Source organism: Dasypus novemcinctus, chromosome 4 (genome assembly GCF_030445035.2).
Source record: "Dasypus novemcinctus isolate mDasNov1 chromosome 4, mDasNov1.1.hap2, whole genome shotgun sequence".
NCBI classification, from domain to species: Eukaryota; Metazoa; Chordata; class Mammalia; order Cingulata; family Dasypodidae; genus Dasypus; species Dasypus novemcinctus.
Genome location: NC_080676.1, coordinates 7058365 through 7081096, shown reverse-complemented (window position 1 = coordinate 7081096; position 22732 = coordinate 7058365). Strand labels below are relative to the sequence as shown.

The 22732-nt window shown below is 37.9% G+C and overlaps 1 protein-coding gene and 1 non-coding gene across 8 annotated transcripts in view; both read right to left on the bottom strand.

Annotated features, from left to right (window-relative positions):
• Positions 1-22732, bottom strand: part of ARMC8 (armadillo repeat containing 8) — a 116959-nt gene that overhangs the window by 83861 nt on the left and 10366 nt on the right. For 4 of the 7 annotated variants that reach the window (XM_058295021.2, XM_058295018.2, XM_058295019.2 and 1 more), the window contains exon 2: positions 10582-10658. The exons of the other annotated variants lie outside the window; for them this stretch is intronic. In XM_058295021.2, coding sequence (XP_058151004.1) covers positions 10582-10658 — 77 coding nt within the window. The remainder of the gene's footprint in view (positions 1-10581; positions 10659-22732) is intronic. 7 annotated transcript variants of the gene reach the window in all.
• On the bottom strand, positions 7819-7951 carry LOC111763036 (small nucleolar RNA SNORA66). The gene has a single exon (XR_002795999.1). It is a non-coding gene; the product is annotated as a small nucleolar RNA SNORA66 (small nucleolar RNA).

Below are 22732 nucleotides of genomic sequence, written 5' to 3'. Positions count from 1 at the left end.
ACCTTCATTGGCCAGCAGTGCTGTCTTAGCAACTCCACAACTCTATGAAGTTCTCTATAATAATGGTTCTCAAAGGCAAGGGCGTGTTACTACCGCTAGGAGCATTTCAGAAGTTTATGAGTCGGGAAATTTCTGACTATGGTTTAACAAATGAATAGAAAGCATTTTTTTGGTACAGTTTTACAGAAAACTGATATTTTCAGTATAGTACCTGCCTTGTAAATTAAAGAGAGTATGACAAAAGGTACCCATTTTGGAAAGTCACATCACCAACACAGCAGCACTCATGGTATTTGTGCCACCAACATCACCTACATGAGTCTTCATCTCTTGCAGAGTTTGCATCTCTTGCATTCATACTACTTAAGTTACCTAGGATACTCATGTCCAAGCATTTACTTAAAATACTATAAGTTATCTTCTATTTATTTGTACTTTATATTTCAAGCAGGGAAAGCATTACATTATTTTTATTATGTATAGAAGTAGGTTATAATATGACTTAAACTTCAGGATAGTACAAATATTTATAAAAGGGCATTAAATCTGGTAATGTTTAGACCTCTAGTTACATAGCCTCAAAGTTCTTACCTTACCCATTACTTCCACAGCCCAAAATGAGCTCCCTAAGATACTCATTATCTCCTTGAACATCCCTCTTTAGAGGGCTTAGCTCTGTAACATATAGGGAATTTTTGCCAACCCTGAACGTTACAATCCTGAAAAAGTTCTACAGTAGGCAAAAACATGATTTGTAGAAATTAGGGAGTTGGGAAAAAAATTTTTTTTTAAATCCTGGTAATAATTAAACCTTCGCCTCAATCACTATCTTCAGTGACTGCAGAAATAAAGTCCACTATAATGTGGTGATCTGCTGAAAGCAGAGTCTGTCTACAAGTTTTTGAATGGTAAACGCCATCAGTGCCTGCTAGTCTTTTCTTTCATTATCTTAGTGCCTGGCAGTAGTGTTTCCCCACCCCCAACCCCTACCCAGGGCTTGATCTATCTTTCCATCTGAATGACCCCTCAGATCTTCCATATGGTTTATAGGTGATAGGCAGCAATATTCTTTTGTTTATGGAAACTAAGTTGAATGAAGCTTATTGAGGTTTCTACCAAATTCTGATACATAATTACAAAATTGTACATCAAAGCCTCAGTGAGCAAAGCATAGTTGGTGAGAGATTGTGTAACTAGACTCCTGTGTCTTATGGATGGCTGCTCTTTTCTTTTTAGAGGCTTTGTTCCTAATCTACAGCTTACAGACCCTAGCAGCTTGTCATTTACTTTCATTGTCTTCCTTTCTCTTAATATGCAACAATGCAGTTCTGCCTAACTAATATAGCACATCCATTTGTCCAGCAGGCATTTATATTGAGAGCCTATGCCAGGTGTGATTCTGGGTGCTCTTTCTATCCTGGAATTCCCAACCCTTACACCTTCCCAGACTTCTCCCTCTTCTAAACTAAGGAGAAAAGAGATGTCCTCACAGTACCTTCTGTACCAATTCTAGACATCTGAAACCACGCCAAAGTAAATGTTTTTATAGACCAAAAACAAAAACAAAAAACCCAAAAACTTCAAAAACCAATTTTCCAGTTCTCTTAATAGTTTACAAAAAGGACATGAAGGAGGCAGTCAATAGCTATATAGTAAGTACCAATTGAAGAGAACATAACTAACCAAATGGACTAGTATGTAAAGAAAAACATCTTACTCTGGTTTTAATAAGTAAAATATACCTATGCTAGATTAGGAAAAAAGATGTTAACACTCAACAAATAAATTCTATCCTGTTGTTACTATAAACCAGGGGTTCTGAACCTTTTTTTGTTCCATGGACCCCTTTGCCAGTCAGGTGAAAACTCGGAAGTCCATACTATACTGTGTATTATTTAATAAATATATCACACCGGCACAACACGTCCCTGAGAAAATAATGCTTTTTTGAATTCCAAGTCAAGCTGACGGACCTCTTGTTAAGAACCACTGCTATAAAGGGATGCTGGTAGATCATTTCTATGAAACATTTAAAATTATGAGCTAATGATTACCACATATATTCATTTTTAGCAGATCTAAGCACAGGATAGACTAGATTAAAGAATCAATTTCAGAGACATCAAGGACTCAACATTCAGCCAGCAGATTTCAGTATTTTCCTCTAGCTAACTTTAATCATCCTTTAGTTCTGAGTTTAGGTATCAATGTCACTTCCTTCAGAAAGAATTCTCTGACATTCCCAGATCTGGCTTAGACATCCATCTGTTCTAGGTGCCCCCCGTCACTTTGTTAGAAGTCTCACCTGAGAGACAAGAAAATCAGTCTGATGTAGAAAATTCAGAGAAGTTACTATCAATGGATCATTAAGAATAACAATTCTACAAAAAACTTACCACTTGGAAATTCTTATTTTTGTGATATACAAACACAATTATCATCTAAATGAGAGCAACAACAAAAGAATACACAATTTATATAGTACCTTGAAATTTATAAAGCATTTCATATCTACTATTTTATTTAATTTTCGTCACAACCTTGGGTAATATCAACCTTATTTTACAGATGAGGAAGCCGAGACTCGGTTTAGGGAGTTCTTTCTAAGCCCCACTTTCAGTGACAGAACCAGTCTCAATCCACGTCTTTTATGCCAAATGTTTTCCCATCACCTCGGCACATGAGTCATGTTCAACAAGCTGACCAAAAATACAAAATAATTTGGCAAATATATTTCCTTTTTCCTCCTGTGTTTCAACTTTACTTTTTCATGGAAAATAAAAGCTTTTCTAATTTTTAGTCAAAGATATCTTTTACCAGTAAGTCAAAGGAATATAATCTCATGTCTACAAATTCAACAATTAGTTTTTTCATTCTGCAATGTGCTGGCTCAATAAAAGATACAAAAACATCACACAATACCTGATCTGAAGAAATCACAATCTACTTGGGGAGATAAAAATAATACAAACAATATAAGACAATGCTCTAATATAAAATGACTGCTTATTGAGAAAAGCAGATGCTAAATAAGTTTAACATGTTTTGAAGAAACAGCAGGGACTAAGAGGAACCTTAAAAAGTGGTCAGAATTTGGATAAGTGGATGGGAGGGCAAATGAAAAAATTCATAGAAGACCATATTGAAAATGAATATGCCATGTTTCTGGGGCCAGTAGAGAAGACTGGATTAAAAAGAAGGTTCACTTTAGGGTGGCATGGAACCTAAAATTACAAATGTGATAGAAAAGACAAACTGAAGGGGGCAGATTAAGGAACAATCATGTTTTTGATCAGAGAAAGGACATGAAGGAAGCAGTGACTAAGGAAGATAAGCTAACTATGGAATGGATTGGAATGTAGAAAATACGAGTCAAGAGGGGCAGCTAAATGACTGAGAGTCCTCACTGTGATTTCAAAACTGTGCTCACCACTCTCATAGCATTCACTAATCATAGTGGACTGATCTGACTCCTCCATTAGATTTTTGGATCCTCCAGAGCAATGACTACTAAATCATCCTTACGTTATCTTCACACCAGCATAACGTCTGACACTGGCAGGCCCTCAACAAAGGTCGAAGAAATTGATCAATCCATCCAGGTAATTCATGAGATGATGAACAAAACCAAGAGAGAAAGTAAACACTGTTTTACTGTGGTAACTAACACTCATATACTACATTTTGCTATTAAAATAGTAGAAAAGTTAAAAAAAAAAAAGAATTGGGATCGAGATCTGCAGGAGAAACAAAGTTGCACTCAATTGGTTATGAGCATATTTATTACTAAACAGTTAAAACAGCATAGATTTTAACTGAAACTCCAGTATCATCTAACAGGAGAAACTTATCTTTAAAACCTTTAAAGGTGTTGAAAGTTGAAGCCCCAAGCTAAAGATAAATTATGTCATTTTTATTTTGAATCAGTATTACTTTTCACTTACCTGAAGAAGCTCTTGTTTGGAATACCATACATTCATTCTTGGTCTAAACAGTGTGAAGATGCCAAAAAGTATACTTGATACTGCAAATTACAATTTGAACAAAAAGTCTGACCTACTTATGAAAACTCACTGTTCGTAAGATAGTCATTGGTAAATTAGAGAGAAAATAAGTATTTCTGAGTAGCTAGAATACAGCAACATGGTAAACAAACTGGTTTACCATGGTTTACAAACATGGTTACAAAATCATTTGGACTTGGAAAATTACAAACTTATTCACAGCTCCATCCTATAATTATAATTATGATGTTCCTTTTGGAGACTGTAACATCCAAATAGCCAAGTACCAATAAACTTTCTATAATCCAGGAAGGTTAGGGAATGAGGTATTCATAGTTTGATTAAAGTTACCATTGCCATACAAGAAGTGCCAATTTTTAAAGAATTAGATAATGATGAACTATTGTAGAAACAAGGCTAATTTTAACATAAAGTTTTGATTCAGGATGCACATCAGAAATTTATAACGCACTTTCGGTCAAGTTAACTTAGGCATTTACTGTGCATCTAGAAAATTAAAAGTTGAAAAGAACTAGGATTGGCAGTAATTCAAGTCATTCTTATAAACAAACTACCCTACAATGTACGTTTCTGGAATATATAAAGTTTCAGATACAGATTGATATATATAAAATCATGAAAAATTTATTGTAAATAATATTTAATTTTCTTTCAATAGCACCTTATGGCTTCTTAATAATGATAAATGAATAAACAATTGTGAATATTAAATACTGGCTCAGAAATTAGAATAGTTGTAATATTATGCTATTTTTTCAATATTTGATTGCAAATCACCTTACATTCTCCAAAAATGATGAAGAGTGCAATTTATTAAGCCAAATGCTTTTGCAGAACATTAATAAATACTTTCTATATATTTAATCATTCCAAATAATATTTTAAAATGTGTGAGAACATTATAGAATAAAATGGCTGTATACAGTTAAGAGGATTATACAATATGAAGATATATATACACACGCCTATAAATATACAGCTATTCTTGATGTTCAAAGTTAATGCACACATATACACACAACAGCTTATCTATCTGCAGGTAGACGATGTCAGTTTGATCTAATTACTGGAGAATCTTATCACTTTTTAACCATATTCTGTGACTGAATTCCATCTCAGAATATATGGTTTTCAAGACTCAGAATCATTCCATTTCATTTTATAAGGTTATCTCTGTATATATGATTACCCATAAGACTTTTTAAAGTAACTGACTCAAAGTATTAGTGGTGGGGATCAAGAAAAAATGTATTTCTGTTTTAGGATATTTCTTTTGTAGTATCCTAAAACTTGACCCTTTAATTTAAAAGTTCCCAAAAAACCAAAGGCTTCATTTTATGGGAACTCAAACGTTTAGCTCACGCAGGAAAATGGAACCTGTATATATTCTGCTAAAACAATAGACGCATAATTTCCAGGAACCAGAAAACCAAGTATTCATTATCAAAATAAACTCCTATCATCACTACATTAAAATATTTCAGCAGTGAATAGATTGTATGGTGTATGAATAAAATTGTCTTTTTAAAAAAAATACTTCAGAGGACACTTTTTAGACATGGATACCTGGTGAGAACCATACAACAGTTCTACAGCATCCACAATAAACTGTGTTCACAAAGATCTAGCCCATCTCTCTGATTCTATTCAACTTTGAAACTCCAAGGCCAGTCGTGTTTGCTTGTATCATCTATCTTTCATGGAAAACAGGGATATCTGCTGATCTTTTCATTGAGAAACACTAATGTAAAATCCAGATCAAATGCTCTAATTTTGACACATTCAAAAACCAATGTTTGACTAGGTTTGGCTCAAGATCTATAAAAACAGTTGTTATTCTTCAAAATGCTTCAGATTTAGGAGAACTGAGGAAGGTCTGAGAATCTGCATCTTTTCATAAGCACCCCAGATAGTTCTGCATAGGTATCACAGACTGCACTTCTAAACTAGTTGCTTCCTTTCTGAAGGAACTGATTTGGGTGCTTGAGTCACTTATTAGGCTGCATGGCAAAGAGGTACAAGAGAGGATTCAGGGCAGTTTGATGGCATTGATGCAAAGGGGAGAGAATACCAATAAGCAAAAGAGGAGGAAAGGGAGAAGGCAAAAGAGAGACAGTTTTGCAGTTTTGGGTATCTCTGGGATAGTTAATATTCTAGCCACTGATAGTCGTTCTACTTTGTTTCTAATTTAGAAATAAATAGGGGCTGCTCTTATCCTTTAGAATAGGCTACTTCCTTTTTAGTTTTCCTTGCCAGTAAACATCTCCAGGGTTTGGAACCCTGAGGCGTGTCTTCCCCTTTTGCTTTGAGGGGCAGAAGAGAGTGGTTTTTTGGTTTCATATTCATTTAGCTAAATGGTCATCAATTTTTAGCAACCTTTATTGTACATAATCAAAAGAATGAAGAGTGAATATATTTTTAATATATTATCCACTTTTACTAACCTTGTCTAATACTGGAAAAAAAACAGTATTGATAGAGAAAAAGGGGAACCAAATGATGTTTAGGAAAAGAAAGTTGACCATTTCTTCCCTTTTTTTTTTTTTCAGGCAGTACTGGAGATTGAACTCAGAACCTCATACCTAGGAAGCAGACACTCAACCACTGAGCTACATCTGCTCCCCAATTTTTTCCTTTTTATACACATTACACAGTAACCACTGACTTAACCAGAGACCATTACTAAACCAAAAATAGGTGTGTGAAAACAAGGTGGCCACAAAGTGTAAACAACCAATGATAGCCTAGTAATTTTAGGGAAGGAAAGGAAGGAAAGGACAGAGGCTGAAGTAATCAGCTTTGAATTCCAAATATGCAAATTGGAGAAACATAAAATAATTAACAACTAGTTTAGCTATAAGCTAACCAGAGTTTTATCATATTTCTAGCTATATTACAACATTTGATTTTTCTCAAGATTGTAAACATAAAACATATACTAGAAGGAAAAATAAAGCTGAAGAAATTACAGGTGAATACGTTTTCCTCATGGTCTGTAACTAATCTGCTCATCTGAGTTAGAACCGTATCACACTCCTACTCATAAATTTTAGAGGAACTTCTTTTATACCAAAAAAGACTATTTTACCTGGTCAGTGAGTGTTCCTTTGTTGAAAAATCACATTAAACATCAGAACTGTTTACTAAAAATCTTAATGTATTTGCATTTTAAAAGACAACCTTGTAATTAAATAAAACTCCAAACTTTCAGACAGTGATTAACTCCAGAAAAAATCAGGTCAGAAAGAATAAATATTTCTATCTGGGAGAAAAGAACCACCAAATCACACTATACATATACCTCCATAAGGCCAGCTCTGCTCTGAAATCAAGCAAAAAGATTTTGTCTGATCTGTCTCTTTCAAACTATAAACAATTTTTTTCTTTTTAATTTTATTTTGAAAGAAGCTTTAATTATACACATGCTATATCAGAAATATAGAGGGATTCCCCTCTCCCTCCCACACTTTCCCCCATTAACAACACCCTTCATTAGTGTGGTATGTTTGTTACAATTGATTAACACATATGAAAGCATTGTTACTAACCACTGCCTATAGTTTATAGTTTACACTTTGCACTGCATAATTTTATAGATTTTGACAAAATGTATAATGGCCCGTATGGGTCATTGCAATGTCATGCAGGACAATTCCAATGTCCCCAAAATGCCCCATGTTTTAAGTATTCTTCCCTCTCCCTCCCCTCAAAACCTCTGGTGGCCACTGTCTTTATATCAGAGTTACAGGTTCTTTTATTTATTTTTTTAAATTTGTATTTATTTATTTTTTTACACTGTATTAGGATAGACTAGACCGCCCCAGCAGTTCCTGAGGCTAACACATTTCTATCGCCACAATTACTTTAGCAAACCTGGTTCCCCTTGCTTCTGCAACTTCATGCAGAGCTAGTGATGGAGTCTGCACACAAGTTCTTCCACTGCCAGAATAATAACTCTACTTGTTTGTTCATGCCTCAATCTTGAGGATTTAGGGATGGTGATGCCAACTCTGTTTCCGATTGAGAGGGGCTTAGATTCTGTGGAACAGATGGACGGCACTGTATTGCTTGCACTTTCTGGGGGATGGGTGTTACTCATCATTGTTTCGTCGGTCGTCCTGAGCGAGTCCAATGAACTGGAGAGCAGGTGTTACGACACTACTGAGATTCAGGGCTCAACCAGCATTACCAGCTGACCAAAGATTTAAATGTCTGGAACATATATTTAAAAAGTATAGGTGCTAATTATAGGTTCAAATAAAAGGGGCAGAAGAGCCATGTGTAGGGAAATTATAAATGAGTCTAGCTCTACTATAAACAGATTTTAATTTTGTATTATAAAGTACCAATCACATTTACTGGAATGAAAGTGTTATTATCACTTGCATTCTTGTCTGAGTCAAGAATTCTAGTCCCTCTTCTATTTGAGTTTATATGGTTTTATCTGTTTGGTATTTTTTTGAGTTTTCCTTTTTCTGAAAAGAGTCATTTTTTTGAAGTTTTTAATTAGAGTCAATAACAACAAACCACTTAGGTGCTAACTGGTGGGTATCTGTAACATATAAGGCACTGAATTTTACATTTCTGAATTAATTCTAATGAGATTCTTCCCTTACAGATCATGATGTTGAGACTCAGGGAATTAAAGTAAGTTGTCCAAGTACAGAGCTAGGAAAGGACCCACTAGGAAATGTCAGAATCAGGAATTAAACCTATCAGTGTCCAACTCTAAAGCCCATGCTTTTTTCATTCCAATTCACAAAACCACTTTTAAAAAAAAAAATCTATCTGGCTAACAGCTAAATGTGTCTGATATGTAATTTTTAAAGAGGCCCTACGGCTATCAAACTGCATCTTTACTGCTTTGTGATAATATACTCTTCCCCATATTCTTTTACTCCTTATCTAATATTTTACCAACTTTTGAGAGCTACTGTGTTCTTTGGTAAATGGAAAAATCTCTCCAATTGACATGTAACACTTGAATTAGTTACTTCATATCAGATACAACTCAAAATACAACTCTATCAAGCAGAATCCTTGAATGATACATTGAGCTTTCTCCTAAATAACTGTAGTGGCAGTATTTACTATTATCACTTATTGAATACTTAATGAGTCTGACATTATCAACTAAACTATTTACTCAGGAAAGTTAAGTGGTATTAAGATGATCTATATAACAGAGTTATCTGGCTGTGTGTGGAAAGTGTGTGCCTGTCTAAGGAGAATTAAGCTCATCCTTTCAAATAAGTAGTGTGTACAAGTACAACCGAAACTGATTTATTTAGCAGATGGATTTAGTACCTCTATTCCTGGTCATAATCAAACTAGTTTAAAAAGGGATTGATTAAAACACTATAATGACCCCTAGTTAAGGGAACAAAGGTAAAGTTAACATACTACAAAAACAATAGCATTTCTTGTTGTTTCGGTAAACTGAGAAGATGTGAAGATAAGGTATCAAGTATCCCAGGTAGGTTACCATCCAGCTCTTCATCTTCCCCTTCCAGCTCAATATGAATAGCCAAGCAGACCTGCACACTTTTATCTTGCTTCTTCTTTACAAATTCACATCTCCAAGACATCCATTCTACCATTCTACCATACCGTTTTTTTTGTTTTTTTTGGCTTTGACAAAGAGTTGCAGTCAGCAGAAACTTCTGTAAACAAAATACCCTAGCCTTGCCACGGTTGAGCAAGAGTTAAACTTAAGGTACTTTCTGACTGATGACACTAGCACAGTAAGAGAAGAAGAAATAATTTGTGCTGTCCCAGATGCATCTCATCCTGAGTTCCTCCCCTGGCAAGGTCAGTTCCTTGGTATTCCCCAACCCTGCAGGACCCTTAGGCTAGATGAGGCTGCCAACAATAGTTAGACCTTCTTCCTTAGAATAATATGGTAAGAGCACAATAATCTGAAACTCAAAAGAAGAGGGGATTCATCTTTCAATGATTAGGAAACTTTATCCCACCTTGCCTCACCTAATTATATTGTGCCCAAGCACAATTGCCTTGGGTATGCTGCTTAAAAATATTTCCTTTCCTTAAATATGAGGGAATTTTAGAGAAAAGAAGGATATTTAGGCTATCAAGAGTTTATTTAAATTTTCCAATACTCCTTTGTAAATTCTGATATTTAAAAACATCACTAGGAGGTGCACATAAACCTTAGAGACAAACCTTGAGTTAGGGGGAGAAAAGCTACTGACCTATTTTCTCACTCCTTTCCAATTACAAAAGACCATCCAATTTTATTTTCTTGCTTTTACTGGATATTAAAGTAGCAAAAGTGTTCTCAAAAGGAAACAAGTAATATAAAACAAAATATTCTATTAAAAAAATGAATCTAACCATGTTGTTAAACAAATACCCACAGTCAATTCCCTACAGACAGCATTAAAATTATCATGAATGTCAAGGAGCCTTTCCAAAAAGAAGCCAAATGGAAGAAAAAAGTTTAAAACCCTGCATTTTCAGAATCATAATATTTGGCAGATTCAAACATGAAAACAAACAAGAATTTTTGATAGACTCTTAAATACATACTACTTACATGACACCTTGTAGAACTTTCTGGGGATCTGGGTCAAATAGCCTGTCAACATAGTGGCGACTGCTAGCTGTTACTTCCTAGAAAGTGGGGGAAAAATTATGACATCTGAAGCCATGCAAATCACAAATTCAGAGCATCACCCACAACATCAAACAGCTATATGATCTAACTTAAAGTAGATGCATTAAAACTTCTTTAAAATACTTAGGCATATAATTTAGGCATATAATTATGCCTTCTTATGATATGTAACACTTTGGCAATTTCTCCCTCTGTTATCAGAACAGTTGGAAACTACAATGTTCTTTTAGTTCAAGATGCAAAAGATGGATATTTTTCCAAGAACATCCAGTTTCAAAAATAAGAAAGTCCATGGAATATCACAAGTTCTACAATGCCTTGAAAGTGGCAGAAGAATTTGGGAAGTCAATATAATTAAGACGCAAATATTCATTTAAAAGTGAAAATCATACAGGAAAAGACAAAGTACATTTTGTAAATTATTAACACATGCTGAGAAAAAATTGTGTCAACAAGATAAATAATAAGATGAGGACAGGAAGACACCTGTTTCTCACTAAAGACCTCTATCTAGACAGTAGGATCTTTGTGGTCAGCTCTGCTAGCTTTGCCAACAAATATGTGTTACAAATCAAGCTAAGTGTCTTAATTAACTATTGGATGTCATATATGTAGGATAACAGATAGGAATGTTGATTCTGCTTGGTAACCACTAAAGAAGAGAAATCTAGCTCTCACCGTGGGAAAAAGGTGCAATTCATGGAATAGTCTATCTATAAGGAATAGTCCTGGTACAAGAGAAAGACCTTCACTCAGACTGAAGCAGAGGAGCTATACTGCTTGGCAGCAGAAATAAGGGTAAAAACACAATAAAGGAGTTGTCAGGCTTTCTGTGACAGAAAAACAATTAAGGATTAGGGTGAGTTATCAGGTCCAGCAGAATCACCTTGTCTGAATTGGATAACACTGGGGAGAAGTGGACAGCTAGAGCAGAAAGAGCAAGGGGAGAGGCACTTACCTCCTTTCATTTGTATGGTGGGGTTCGTTCTATAGGTTTTTTCTTGTAATAGTTTTTTTTGTGTGTGGTATATTTATTTTCATTACTTAAATGTGTTTTAAAACAAAGAATGTATGTTTAAGAGCCACAGAAAAGGGATTTTTGTTCCTTGCTCTTTCTTTCTGACACCTGCTGTAACATGCTAATGTACTGTCACCCATTAGCAATAACTTGCTATAGGGAGGAAGAAATAACTTTTCAAATATACCCAGAACCCCAAATCAGTAAAGAGCTAATAGGTAATTGTCAAGATATAGTACCAACTTAAACTTGTATGTCACCAAAACTAACTCTAGAGAAAAACTATACAAACTCTAGTTTCCTGATGACAGACAGTTACCCAAAATCAAAGCATATTTTCATTTACCAAAACAGTCTCATGGGTCAAATACCCCCTTTCAGTATGCACCTCATTAAGAACAAACTGTGGAAGTAAATAAGCAACACTGATAAAAATTCTCACGCCTACCAGAATACAAGTAAAGGACCTGCTAACAGAGTCTGCTTTTTTGAGCTTAAAGCCTGAATTTATCCTCAAAATAACAGAAACAGATTTAGAAAGACTCCTAATCCCTTGGTTTACAAATGAGGTTCCCCATGATCCTTACCTAGAGGGTGGATTGCTGAATGTTAAGTAGGGACGCACACAACTGTATAAATATATCAAAGAAACAAAAGCCCAGGTAAAACTGACAATAGTATTCCTCTAATACAGACAGGTGCCTTTTGTCACTCCATTTGATTTCACGTGCTTTCCTGGCTTTGTAATACAGTCAGGTTCTTCTGAATACCTCAGACTCCTAGCCTCCCTACTATCCAGGGATTGGTCTTTGATTTTACTGTTCCCTTTCACAACCCTTCCCACAGCTCTACATCTCTTGCCTCTAAAAGAGGTTAAAAGAAAAAAAAGGTATGTGGGCTTAAGACCTGTAGTTTAGACAACCTAAATTTCACCTATTAATACTAACTCTTTGCTGCTCTGTGTCTGGTTCATTCAACAAGCACTAACTGAGTACCTACTATATGCAAGGCACTGAGGAAAGCACTAAATTTTTAAAAAAATTTAGTAAGGCACTGGTCCTACCCTCAAAAAATCATATTCTATTATAGCTGTGTTCCCTAATAGAATACAAAAAAGTATAGGGAAGCGGACTTGGCCCAGTGGTTAGGGCATCCGCCTACCACATGGGAGGTCCACAGTTCAAACCCCGGGCCTCCTTGACCCGTGTGGAGCTGGCCCACGCACAGTGCTGATGCGAGCAAGGAGTGCCCTGCCACGCAGGGGTGTCCCCGCGTGGGGGAGCCCCACGCGCAAGGAGTGCGCCCCGTAAGGAGAGCCGCCCAGCGCAAAAGAAAAGTGCAGCCTGCCCAGGAATGGCGCCGCCCACATGGAGAGCTGACATAGCAAGATGACGCAACAAGAAGAAACACAGATTCCCATGCCGCTGACAACAACATAAGCGGACAAAGAAGAACACACAGCAAATGGACACAGAGAACAGACAACTGGGGTGGGAGGGGGGAAGGGGAGAGAAATAAATAAAATAAATAAATCTTTTTAAAAAAATTTATATTGTTAAAAAGAGGGAAGTATATACAACATAAAGCAGTGCTAAAAAGGAAGTAAATAAAGTGGGAGAATTGGAGGGCTTCTTTTTTTTTTTTTTTTAGGAGGTACCGGGAAATGACCCTAGGACCTCATACGTGGGAAGCAGGTGCTTTAGTGCTGAGCTAGATCCACTCCCCAGTGAGAGGTGATTCGTTTTTAAGAGGTACCAGGGCTCAAACCCGGGACCTCATACATGGGAAGCAGCTGCTCCACCACCTGAGCCACATCTGCTCCCCTGGGGAAGGCTTCTTAGAGGAGATAGTTTTGGGAAATGAATAAGACTTAATCAGGATGGACAAGGAAAGAAGGAATCAGAGTTACAACCACAGCCATAGACCATGTGACAGCAGAACATGTTTAAGAATAGACACCCGGTGCACTTACACCAGTTGCTGGTACTGAAAAAGAAGGGAGGAAAGAGAGATGACCACAAATACAAAATACAAAAGGTTAACAGATAGGTGGCCCATAATTACGTAGTTCAGACAGCCTTTGATCAAAGTTCTATGATAGGTGCCAAAGAAGGTACAAGAGGATACTAAGGCAGAAATTTATGTTTAAGAAGCTTACAATCTATAAAGGGGTTGGTCATATACACACACACGCAAAATGATCCTCTGAGCTGCCCATGTAGTAACCTGTGTATCAAAAAAATTGATTTGTTTAAAAAAAAAAGGAATGGGAGAAGAGAATTAGAGAAAGTAAGTTTGTACAATGCTTCAAAAAATTTCACTGTAAAAGGGAATGAAGAAATAAGACAGCAACTAGAGGGAGATGTGGGGTCAGGTGAGATTTTTTTTTTAAGGTGTAATAAATTGCAGCCTATTTATTCACTGATGGAAATTTTTTAATAGAGAAGAAAAATTGATGCTGTATGAAAGAGGGAAAAGAACTTCTAAAATTCATCAATAATTGAGGGGCAGTGGGATCTACTGATAAGTAGAACATGGAATCAGTTAAGCAGATATGGTGTTGAGACCTTGTGGACATTCCTTTTTGATTTTTCAGAGTAAAAATGGAGGAAGAAATGTGGGCAGTTTGAAGAGAGAGAAAAATAGTTGTAGGGTTGAAGTTGTGCCAAGTTAGGATGGCAAAAGAGGAAGGGGTCAGCTGAGTGTATGCAAGGGTGTGATTATAATAAGGGACCCACTGAAGGCCAGTGAAAAAATGGTAGGATTAATAAACTGTAGGTAACAGAGACTGAAAGATTGGTGGAGTTGGGGGAAGTAAAAGGAGTGGGTTGGAAAGACAGAAAGTGGTGGCCAGGATGCTCAAAATTGAAATTAGGGAGGGGTTTTAGTTATCGGTAAGGTCAAGGTCTAAGAAATGACCATGGGAACAAATACCTCAAGGTAGGATGGTGGATATGATCACTGGAGAAGACCAGAGTTTTAGAAAAATTACCTACGTGGGTTATGAAACTTCTACATACTACAGAAGTAATGCTAGAAAGAGTGACCAGGGACTAAGAGCTAAAAATCTTAAAGAAGGAGTAGATGTGGCTCAAGCAATTGGGTGCCCGCCTTTCACATGGGAGGTCCTGGGTTCAGTTTCCGCTGCCTCCTAAAGACAAGCAGACACCACAATGAACAGATGCCACAAGGAGCAGACGCCACAACCAGCAAGGAGCAGAAGTGGCTCAAGTGGCTGGGCACTCACTCACCTCCCACATGGGAGGTCCCAGGTTCAGTTCCCAGTGCCTTCTAAAGAAGCAAGCAGAACCTACAATCTGATTTATTGGACTTACCACACTCAGCTAAGATGGAGGTGAAGAAGGACAACCACCACACCATGGAGCCTAGAGTGATTACAACTGAAAATGGGAGGATTGCATCCAGCATCCAGGTGGAATCTGAGCCTCCTCTTGCCATAAAGGTGCAATGGACACAACCAATCCAGTGTCCACATAGAAGAGGTGGCATTGGATTGGGAAAAGTGGACATAATGGACAAAGGGTATGGGGAAAGGCAGGAAGAGATGAGAGGTGGAGGCATCTTCGGGACATGGAGCTGCCCTGGATGGTGCTTCAGAGGTAATCACCGGACATTGTAAATCCTCACAGGGCCTACATGATGGAATAGAGGAGAGTATGGGCCATGATGTGAACCAATGTATATGAGGTGCAGAGGTGCCCAAAGATGTACTTACCAAATCCAATGGATGTGTCATGATGATGGGAACGAGTGTTGTTGGGGGGGGGGGAGAGGGGGGGTGGGGGGGTGGGGTTGAATGGGACCTCACATATATATTTTTAATGTAATATTATTACAAAGTCAATAAAAAATAAAAAAATTAAAAAAAAAAAAAAAAAAAAAAAAAGAAGCAAGCAGATAACAAGCAGACAAATGAGGAAGCCATCTAGGGTGGGAAGGGGGGAGGGAATTGTTTTAAAATATTAAAAGAAATGATTCAAGGAGGTCTGTAGATGATTACAACAAGGTAGAATCTGATGAGGTTCAAAGTTCAAGTTGAGAGGGCAGAGCGATTTCTAGAAACAGTCAAGAGAAAGGAGGACCACCACCCTCACCTTGAAGCCCAGTTGTAGGAGGGGTTGGGGGGAGCCAGAAGCTGAGAAGGCTGCAGGAGAAAGCAGGAAGTATCATGGCAGGACAAGTCCAGTTTCAGTCTAAACAAAAAGATGAAGGCAATGTTCAGAGAAGAGGCTAAGGAAAGGGAAGTCCAGTAAAAGGAGTATGGAATCTAGATAGAGAAGCGGTCAGACAGAACTGAACAGGAATGGGGAATGACCCGAGGAACGCGGGCTTCTTGTGGCAGTTAATGTAAACCGAAATCAAGAGCTTAATCCTTGAGGTCTCAACACAAAGAGTGGGGGTGAGGCTGTGAGGGTTGGAAGGTAAGGGTGGAGAGAATTCTGGGGCCTTTCTTCCTTCTTGCTAACAGCAGAATGGAGGCTGGGAAAGGACAGTTTGATCTGGGCACCCAGAGCCCTGGGACTTACTTCAAAAATATGAGAACCACTGGGGTTCCATTTTCTCTTCTGCCCACGGAGGGACTCTAATGATCTGTCCTTCGAAGATATGGCTTCACTTTTCCTTCAAAAAAAAAACCAATGCCTTTTAAAACGGCTTTCTGTAGCTTCCAATAACTGGATGGGATTTGTATGCATGGTGAGTCCTGCATCCTCCCAATCAACAGAGTAAGTCTGCCAAGCTGCCGGCTAAGCCCAGGGTACATACAGTCTGTGCCCATGAAGGAGAGCTACACCGGCCAGGGTCAGATCTATGACCTCCGCCTCTTGGCACAGGGCATCAAACAAATGAGCTAGCCAGCCCTTGAAACCCGGCTCCAAACTCATTTTACACACTGAAAGCTGTAATGAAGCCAATGACAATGTCTATGGACACCAATTTGTGAATTAAGGGTTAATTCTAAAAATTTTGATTCTAGAACTGATTCTACTGTGTGTACCACAAAGGTACTATCATATAAAAGAAGGACAAAAGCTTGAAGCAAATTTCTTCTGGAAAACAGAAAGAGAGACAAGTGATGAGCCGCATTCCACTGTGGAGAAGTATTATGTAGAAGAAATTTCCCTTTCATTATGTGACCATCTATGATAGGCAGCCTGTCCCCACCTCCTGGTGTCCGTGCCCTTGTTCAACTCCCTTCCCTGGAATGAGGGCTGGACCTAGTGACTTGATTCTAATAAATGGAATGCAGCAGAGGTGATGGATGTCACTTCAGAAATGAGGTTACAAAGGCCTGGGCACTCGGCTCCCTCGCTCTCACTCACTCTGACGGAAGCCAGCTGCCATGCTGGCAATTGCCCTGTGGAGAAGTCTACAGGCATGGAACTGAGGGAAGCCCCTGACCAAAGCCAACAAGGGACTGAGGTTCTTAGTCCAACAGCCATAAGGAACTGAATTATATGAAGAGTGAGCTTGAAAATCAATTCTCTTCTAGTTGAGGCTTCAGATGAACTGCAGCTCTGGCTGACACCATGACTGCAAACTCATGAGAGACCTTGAGCCAGAAGCACCCGATAAGCCATGCTTGGATTCCTAGCCTACAGAAACTGTGAGATAATAAACGTGGTTTTTTAAAAAACATTTTAAATTAAATGTCTTCAATTATATTATTGATATTTCCTATTGTCCATTGTCTCTGTTCACACTCCTTTTTCTTTTTAGGAGGTACCAGGGATTGAACCCAGAACCTTATACCTGGGAGGCCAGCACTCAACTACTGAGCTACCTCCACTCCTCTAAATACTGTCTTAAGCTGCTAAGCTTAATGCATGTAATGTAGCAACAGATAACTAATATACCACTTATCATCCAAACTAGGATAATTTTAAGAGAGAAAGAGGATACTATTAGTAAACATGTATTACAGAACTATACACATAAATCAAGAGTGTCAGAGATGAACTGCACCACATGGTCAACCTACTATTCACTCTTCTTTAGTAGTACAAAAAAAAGGAGGAACAACTTATAGTTTGCTCAGGTAACTGTGAGACATCTGGAAAGGCAAATAAGAACAGTCTCTAAATGCTCCTCTAAATAAACAGACAACCCATAACTAAAACCATTGCCATTTGGGAAAAAAAATTATCCAGGAAGGGTTTTGAATGCCAAATTGCACGTTCTAGATTGCTATGAATGGGATTTAACTCAAGGGTTAGGGGAAATTAGTGTTCAAGTCAAGTTTTGGGATAAATGATGAGTTTAAAATAATGAATGATAGTTTAAAGGTTAATAAGAAAATACCAAATTGCATTAAGTTTATTTATTTATTTTTTAAGATTTATTTATTTCTCTCCCCTCCCCCCCCAACCCCAGTAGTCTGTTCTCTGTGTCTATTTGCTGCGTGTTCTTTGTCTGCTTCTGTTGTTGTCAGCAGCACAGGAATCTGTGTTTCTTTTTTTGTTGCATCATCTTGCTGTGTCAGCTCTCCGTGTGTGCGGCACCACTCCTGGGCGGGCTGCACTTTCTTTCGCGCTGGGCGGCTCTCCTTATGGGGCATACTCCTTGCGCGTGGGGCTCCCCTATGCAGGGGACACTCCTGCGTGGCAGGGCACTCCTTGTGCGCATCAGCACCGCGCATGGGCCAGCTCCACACGGGTCAGGAGGCCCAGGGTTTGAACTGTGGACCTCCCATGTGGTAGACAGACGCCCTAACCACTGGGCCAAGTCTGCCGCCTGCATTAAGTTTATTTAATTAAAGTCTTGCTTTATGTATATTTCATTGCAATGCAGTAGTCTTGGGAAACAGATGTGGCTCAAGGAGTTGGGCACCCACCTATGGGAGGTTCCAGGTTCAGTTCTCCGTGCCTCCTAAAGATGAGGAAGATGGTGAGCTGACGCAACAAGGTGACATATTGCAATGACACAACAAAGAAATACAACGAGGAAACAATGAGAGCCACAATAAGCAGGAAGGGGAGGTGACTCAAGTGATTAGGCACCTCCCTCCTACACTGAAGTTCCCAGGTTACATTCCCAGTGACTCCCAAAAAGAAGACGAGAACACAACGAACACATACAGAGCACAAAGAGTGACCACAAACAACAAGGGGGGGATGGGGAAAAATAATAAAATAAATTTTTAAAAATGCAGTAGTGTTTATTTCTAACATATGAGGGCATTATGTAGTGACAAAGGTGCTAAGTACACATGCAGATGAATGAATTTAGACTCTTACCTCACATCACATACAAAAAAATCAAATCAAAATGGATCAATGACCTAAATATAAGAGCTGAAACTATAAAACTCTTAGAAGATAACACAGGGGCAGATCTTCATGCCTCAGATTAGGCAATTAATTCTTAGATATGACAACAAAAGCATAAGCAACAAAAGAAGTAGATAAATTTGATTTCCACAAAATTAGAAACATTTGTGAGGAAGTGGATGTGGCTCAAGCGATTGGGCTCCCATCTACCATATAGGAGGTCCAGGGGTTCAATTCCTGGAGCCTCCTCGTGAGAGTAAGCTGGCCCGAGCAGCAAGCTGGCCCAAGTGGAGAGCTGGCCCAAGCAGAGTGCTGGCACCTGTGGAGTGCTGGTCTGCATGGAAAGCTGACACAAGATGATGCAACAAAAAGAGACACAAAGGAGAGACAATAAGAGACGCAGCAGACCAGGGAGCTGAGGTGGTGCAAGAGATTGTGCACCTCTCTCCCACTCCGGAAGGTCCTAGGATCTGTTCCCAGTGCTGCCTAAAGAGAAGACAAGCAGACACAGAACACACAGCGAGTGGACACAGAAAGCAGAGAGTAAGTGCGAAACAAGGGGGGCGGGGAGGGGGAATAAATAAATCTTAAAAAAAAAAAATTTGTGCACAGAATCATCAAGAAACTAAAAAGATAACCTACAGAATAGGAGAAAATAGTTTCAAACTATACATTAAGGGTTTAATATTTAGAACATATAAAGAGCTTTTACAATGCAACAACAAAAAGACAAACAACCCAATTTAAAAATGGGCAAAGAATTTGAATAGACATTACTCTAAAGAAAATACACAAATGGCCAATAAACACATGAAAAGATTTGTTTATTAAAACCATTAGGGTAATGCTAATTGAAACCACAATGAGATACCATATCACACCCACAAGGAGGACATTAATTAAAAAACAGAAAATAACAAGTGTTGGAGAGGATATAGAGAAATTGGAACTCTAGTGCACTGTTGTTAGGAATGTAAAACAGGGCAGCCATGGGAAAGCAACATGGCAATTCCTCAAAAAGTTAAATATAGAATTACCAATTTACCTGGCAATCCCACTTCCAGATATAGAGCCAATGAAACGGAAAACAGGACTGCAAACAGATGTTTATAGCAGCATTATTCACAACACCCGAAAGCTGGAAGCAACCCAAGTGTCCATCAATAATGAATAAACAAAATGTGGTATATATACAAAATGGAATATTATTTGGCCACAAGAAAAAAGTAAAGCTATGAAACATGCTGTTACACAGAATTACCTCAAAAACATTATGCTCGGTGAAATAGGCAAGAAAGACAAGGCCAAATATTTTATGATATCACTAATAAAAGATGACGACAAATAGCAAATTTGCAGAGTCAGAAAACATATTAGAGGTTACAGAGGAGGGGCAGATGAGGGGGAAGGGGAAGTGTCTGTAGGGGAAAAAAGATAAGACCACTCATTAATTTTCATCATTCAGCATGCCAGGGGAAATCCTAGTTTGGAGAGAAATGGAAGAAACGCAAACAAAAAAAAAATGTCTGAACTCTAGGAAGTTAAAATCTATTCAAACTTAAATTTAACATGTAGGTACCTCCAATTTACCAGGTATTAAGCTAGATTATGGGAATAGAGAGAGAAGACAGAGTTCCTTGCCCTCAAGGAAGGAAACAGGTAAGCAAGGAGGTTACAATACTGAGTAAAACCAGCAATCACAAAGGTGGACACCGGGAAAAACACAGTTCATGCAAAGACATTATTAACTGAAGTCAGAGATGGGATGGAGCATGATGTCAAAACAGTGGGGATGATTAATCCGAAAGACTAATGTTTAATGTGTCAGGTGAAAAAGGGGAAAAAAGACAAAGATGCTAGGTAAAGAGAACAAGAGAGAAAACAAAAGAGTTCTGAAACAAAATGGTGTGTTTGAGAAATAAAGTGCAATTTTGTATCATGACAATACAGTATAAAGTTGGGAGTATAAAAAGTGCTGAAGCTCTATTATTTAATTCGGTCAACAAATATTTAAGCAGCTATGAAGGTACTCTCTAGGCAAGTGAGAGAGAGAGAAAAAAAGCCCGCCTCTGTATAGCTTACAATTCAGCGAGGAAAGAAAGGCAAAAAGCAGTAAGCATAATAAATAAGTGATATAGTATATTACAAGGTTATACATGCTATAGGGAGAACTTTTGTTTCCATGTCCTCATACTATAACTGCACTGTCAAAAACTTGGGTGGGAGATGGGGGAAGGCCAAGAACTGCAGGAAAGAGGGAGGTATATTCAGATAGAGCACTCAGAAAGCCCCTACGCTTTCATCAGTTCTAACCAGGGGCATTACATTCCTTACGTACATTTTGTAAATCTTTGGAAATGACTTTTGGCTGTCAAAATGACAACAGGTGCTATTGATATCTAGTGGGAAAGACTAGGGATGCCAGATGCACTGCAATGTGTGAGAGAATAGGCCCATGTCACCAAAGATTTTCCACTATCTAATCACGTAGGTAAAAAACCCTTTTATATTATCTGAGCCTAGAATCTAACTTCATTTTACATATAAACACAAAAATATTTCGTACAGATTCAAAATACAATTGATTTTCCAAGAATGCAACTCTCACATGAATAAAAATTTGTACTTGGTCTTATTGGGAACAACACCATTTCAGAAAGTCACATTAAAAAACCCCACTTATTGTATTTAGTAACTATTACAACATATCTGTCACATTCACAGCCAAACTACGTACATTTTCAAGCATATTATATTCTTTATTACTTCTTTCTAGTATAGCAGTACCTAAGCTTTTAAGCATTTAAATGGTATTATTATTTAGTTTCCTGCTCCTTCTCCCTTAATATAGCTGGGGTACTATGTCAACTCTAAAAAAAAAAATTACATGTAAGGATAGCTAAATTATCTATGCATCTCATTTCAAGATAGCCAAGGAGGCACTACAAAATATTTGTAATAAAAAGGGGTGTTGACAGTGAACCCAGTGGTATATGAGAGACTGTGATTAACAGTACAAATATGAGACTATTGTCTCATGAACTATAACAAATATACAGTACTAATAACGGTATTTATACTAGGATGTTTGTGGGAAAAATACACCAAATGTAAGCTATAGATTATTGCTAGCAATAATATTATGACAATGATCTTTCATCATTTATAACAAATGTTCTACAACAATGCAAGATGTTGTTGGTGGGCTGATATATGGGAATCCTGTATGCTATGCATGACTGTTGTGTAAACTCCTAACTTCTCTACTAAAACAAGCAGGTGGTGGGCTACTGAGTCTGATAGGGCTGGAAACCACTGATTAAAACAGTACTTAATGCTCCAGTCAGCGGAGAGCTCCAGAACCTACTGCCCATCCCCCAAACAATTTGAAACTAAAATTTGGTTTTCTGATGCCTCAGGTTCAAAAAATACTTTCTCTGTCACTTTGACAATTTTCTGAAAGGCTCAGATCAGTCTCAAATACACAATTATTCATTTGAAAGCCCAGAGACATCTGAAGTGTTATATTTGTCCATAGAGAGGTTAGGGCTGCCACAATCCAGAATTTTAGAAACCAGTACTTTAAAAGCAGCATTTTATTACACAGTGCCTTAATTTCAAATAATTTCCGCCCCCTTTGTTCTATCTGTAAGACAATGAAAGTCACAAAATCTTAAATACCACCTACTGTTGCTTAAAGAGTTTTGGTGATAGTTTTTCTCTGCCAGAGAGTTGATTTTGCTACTAACCAAAATTAATTATC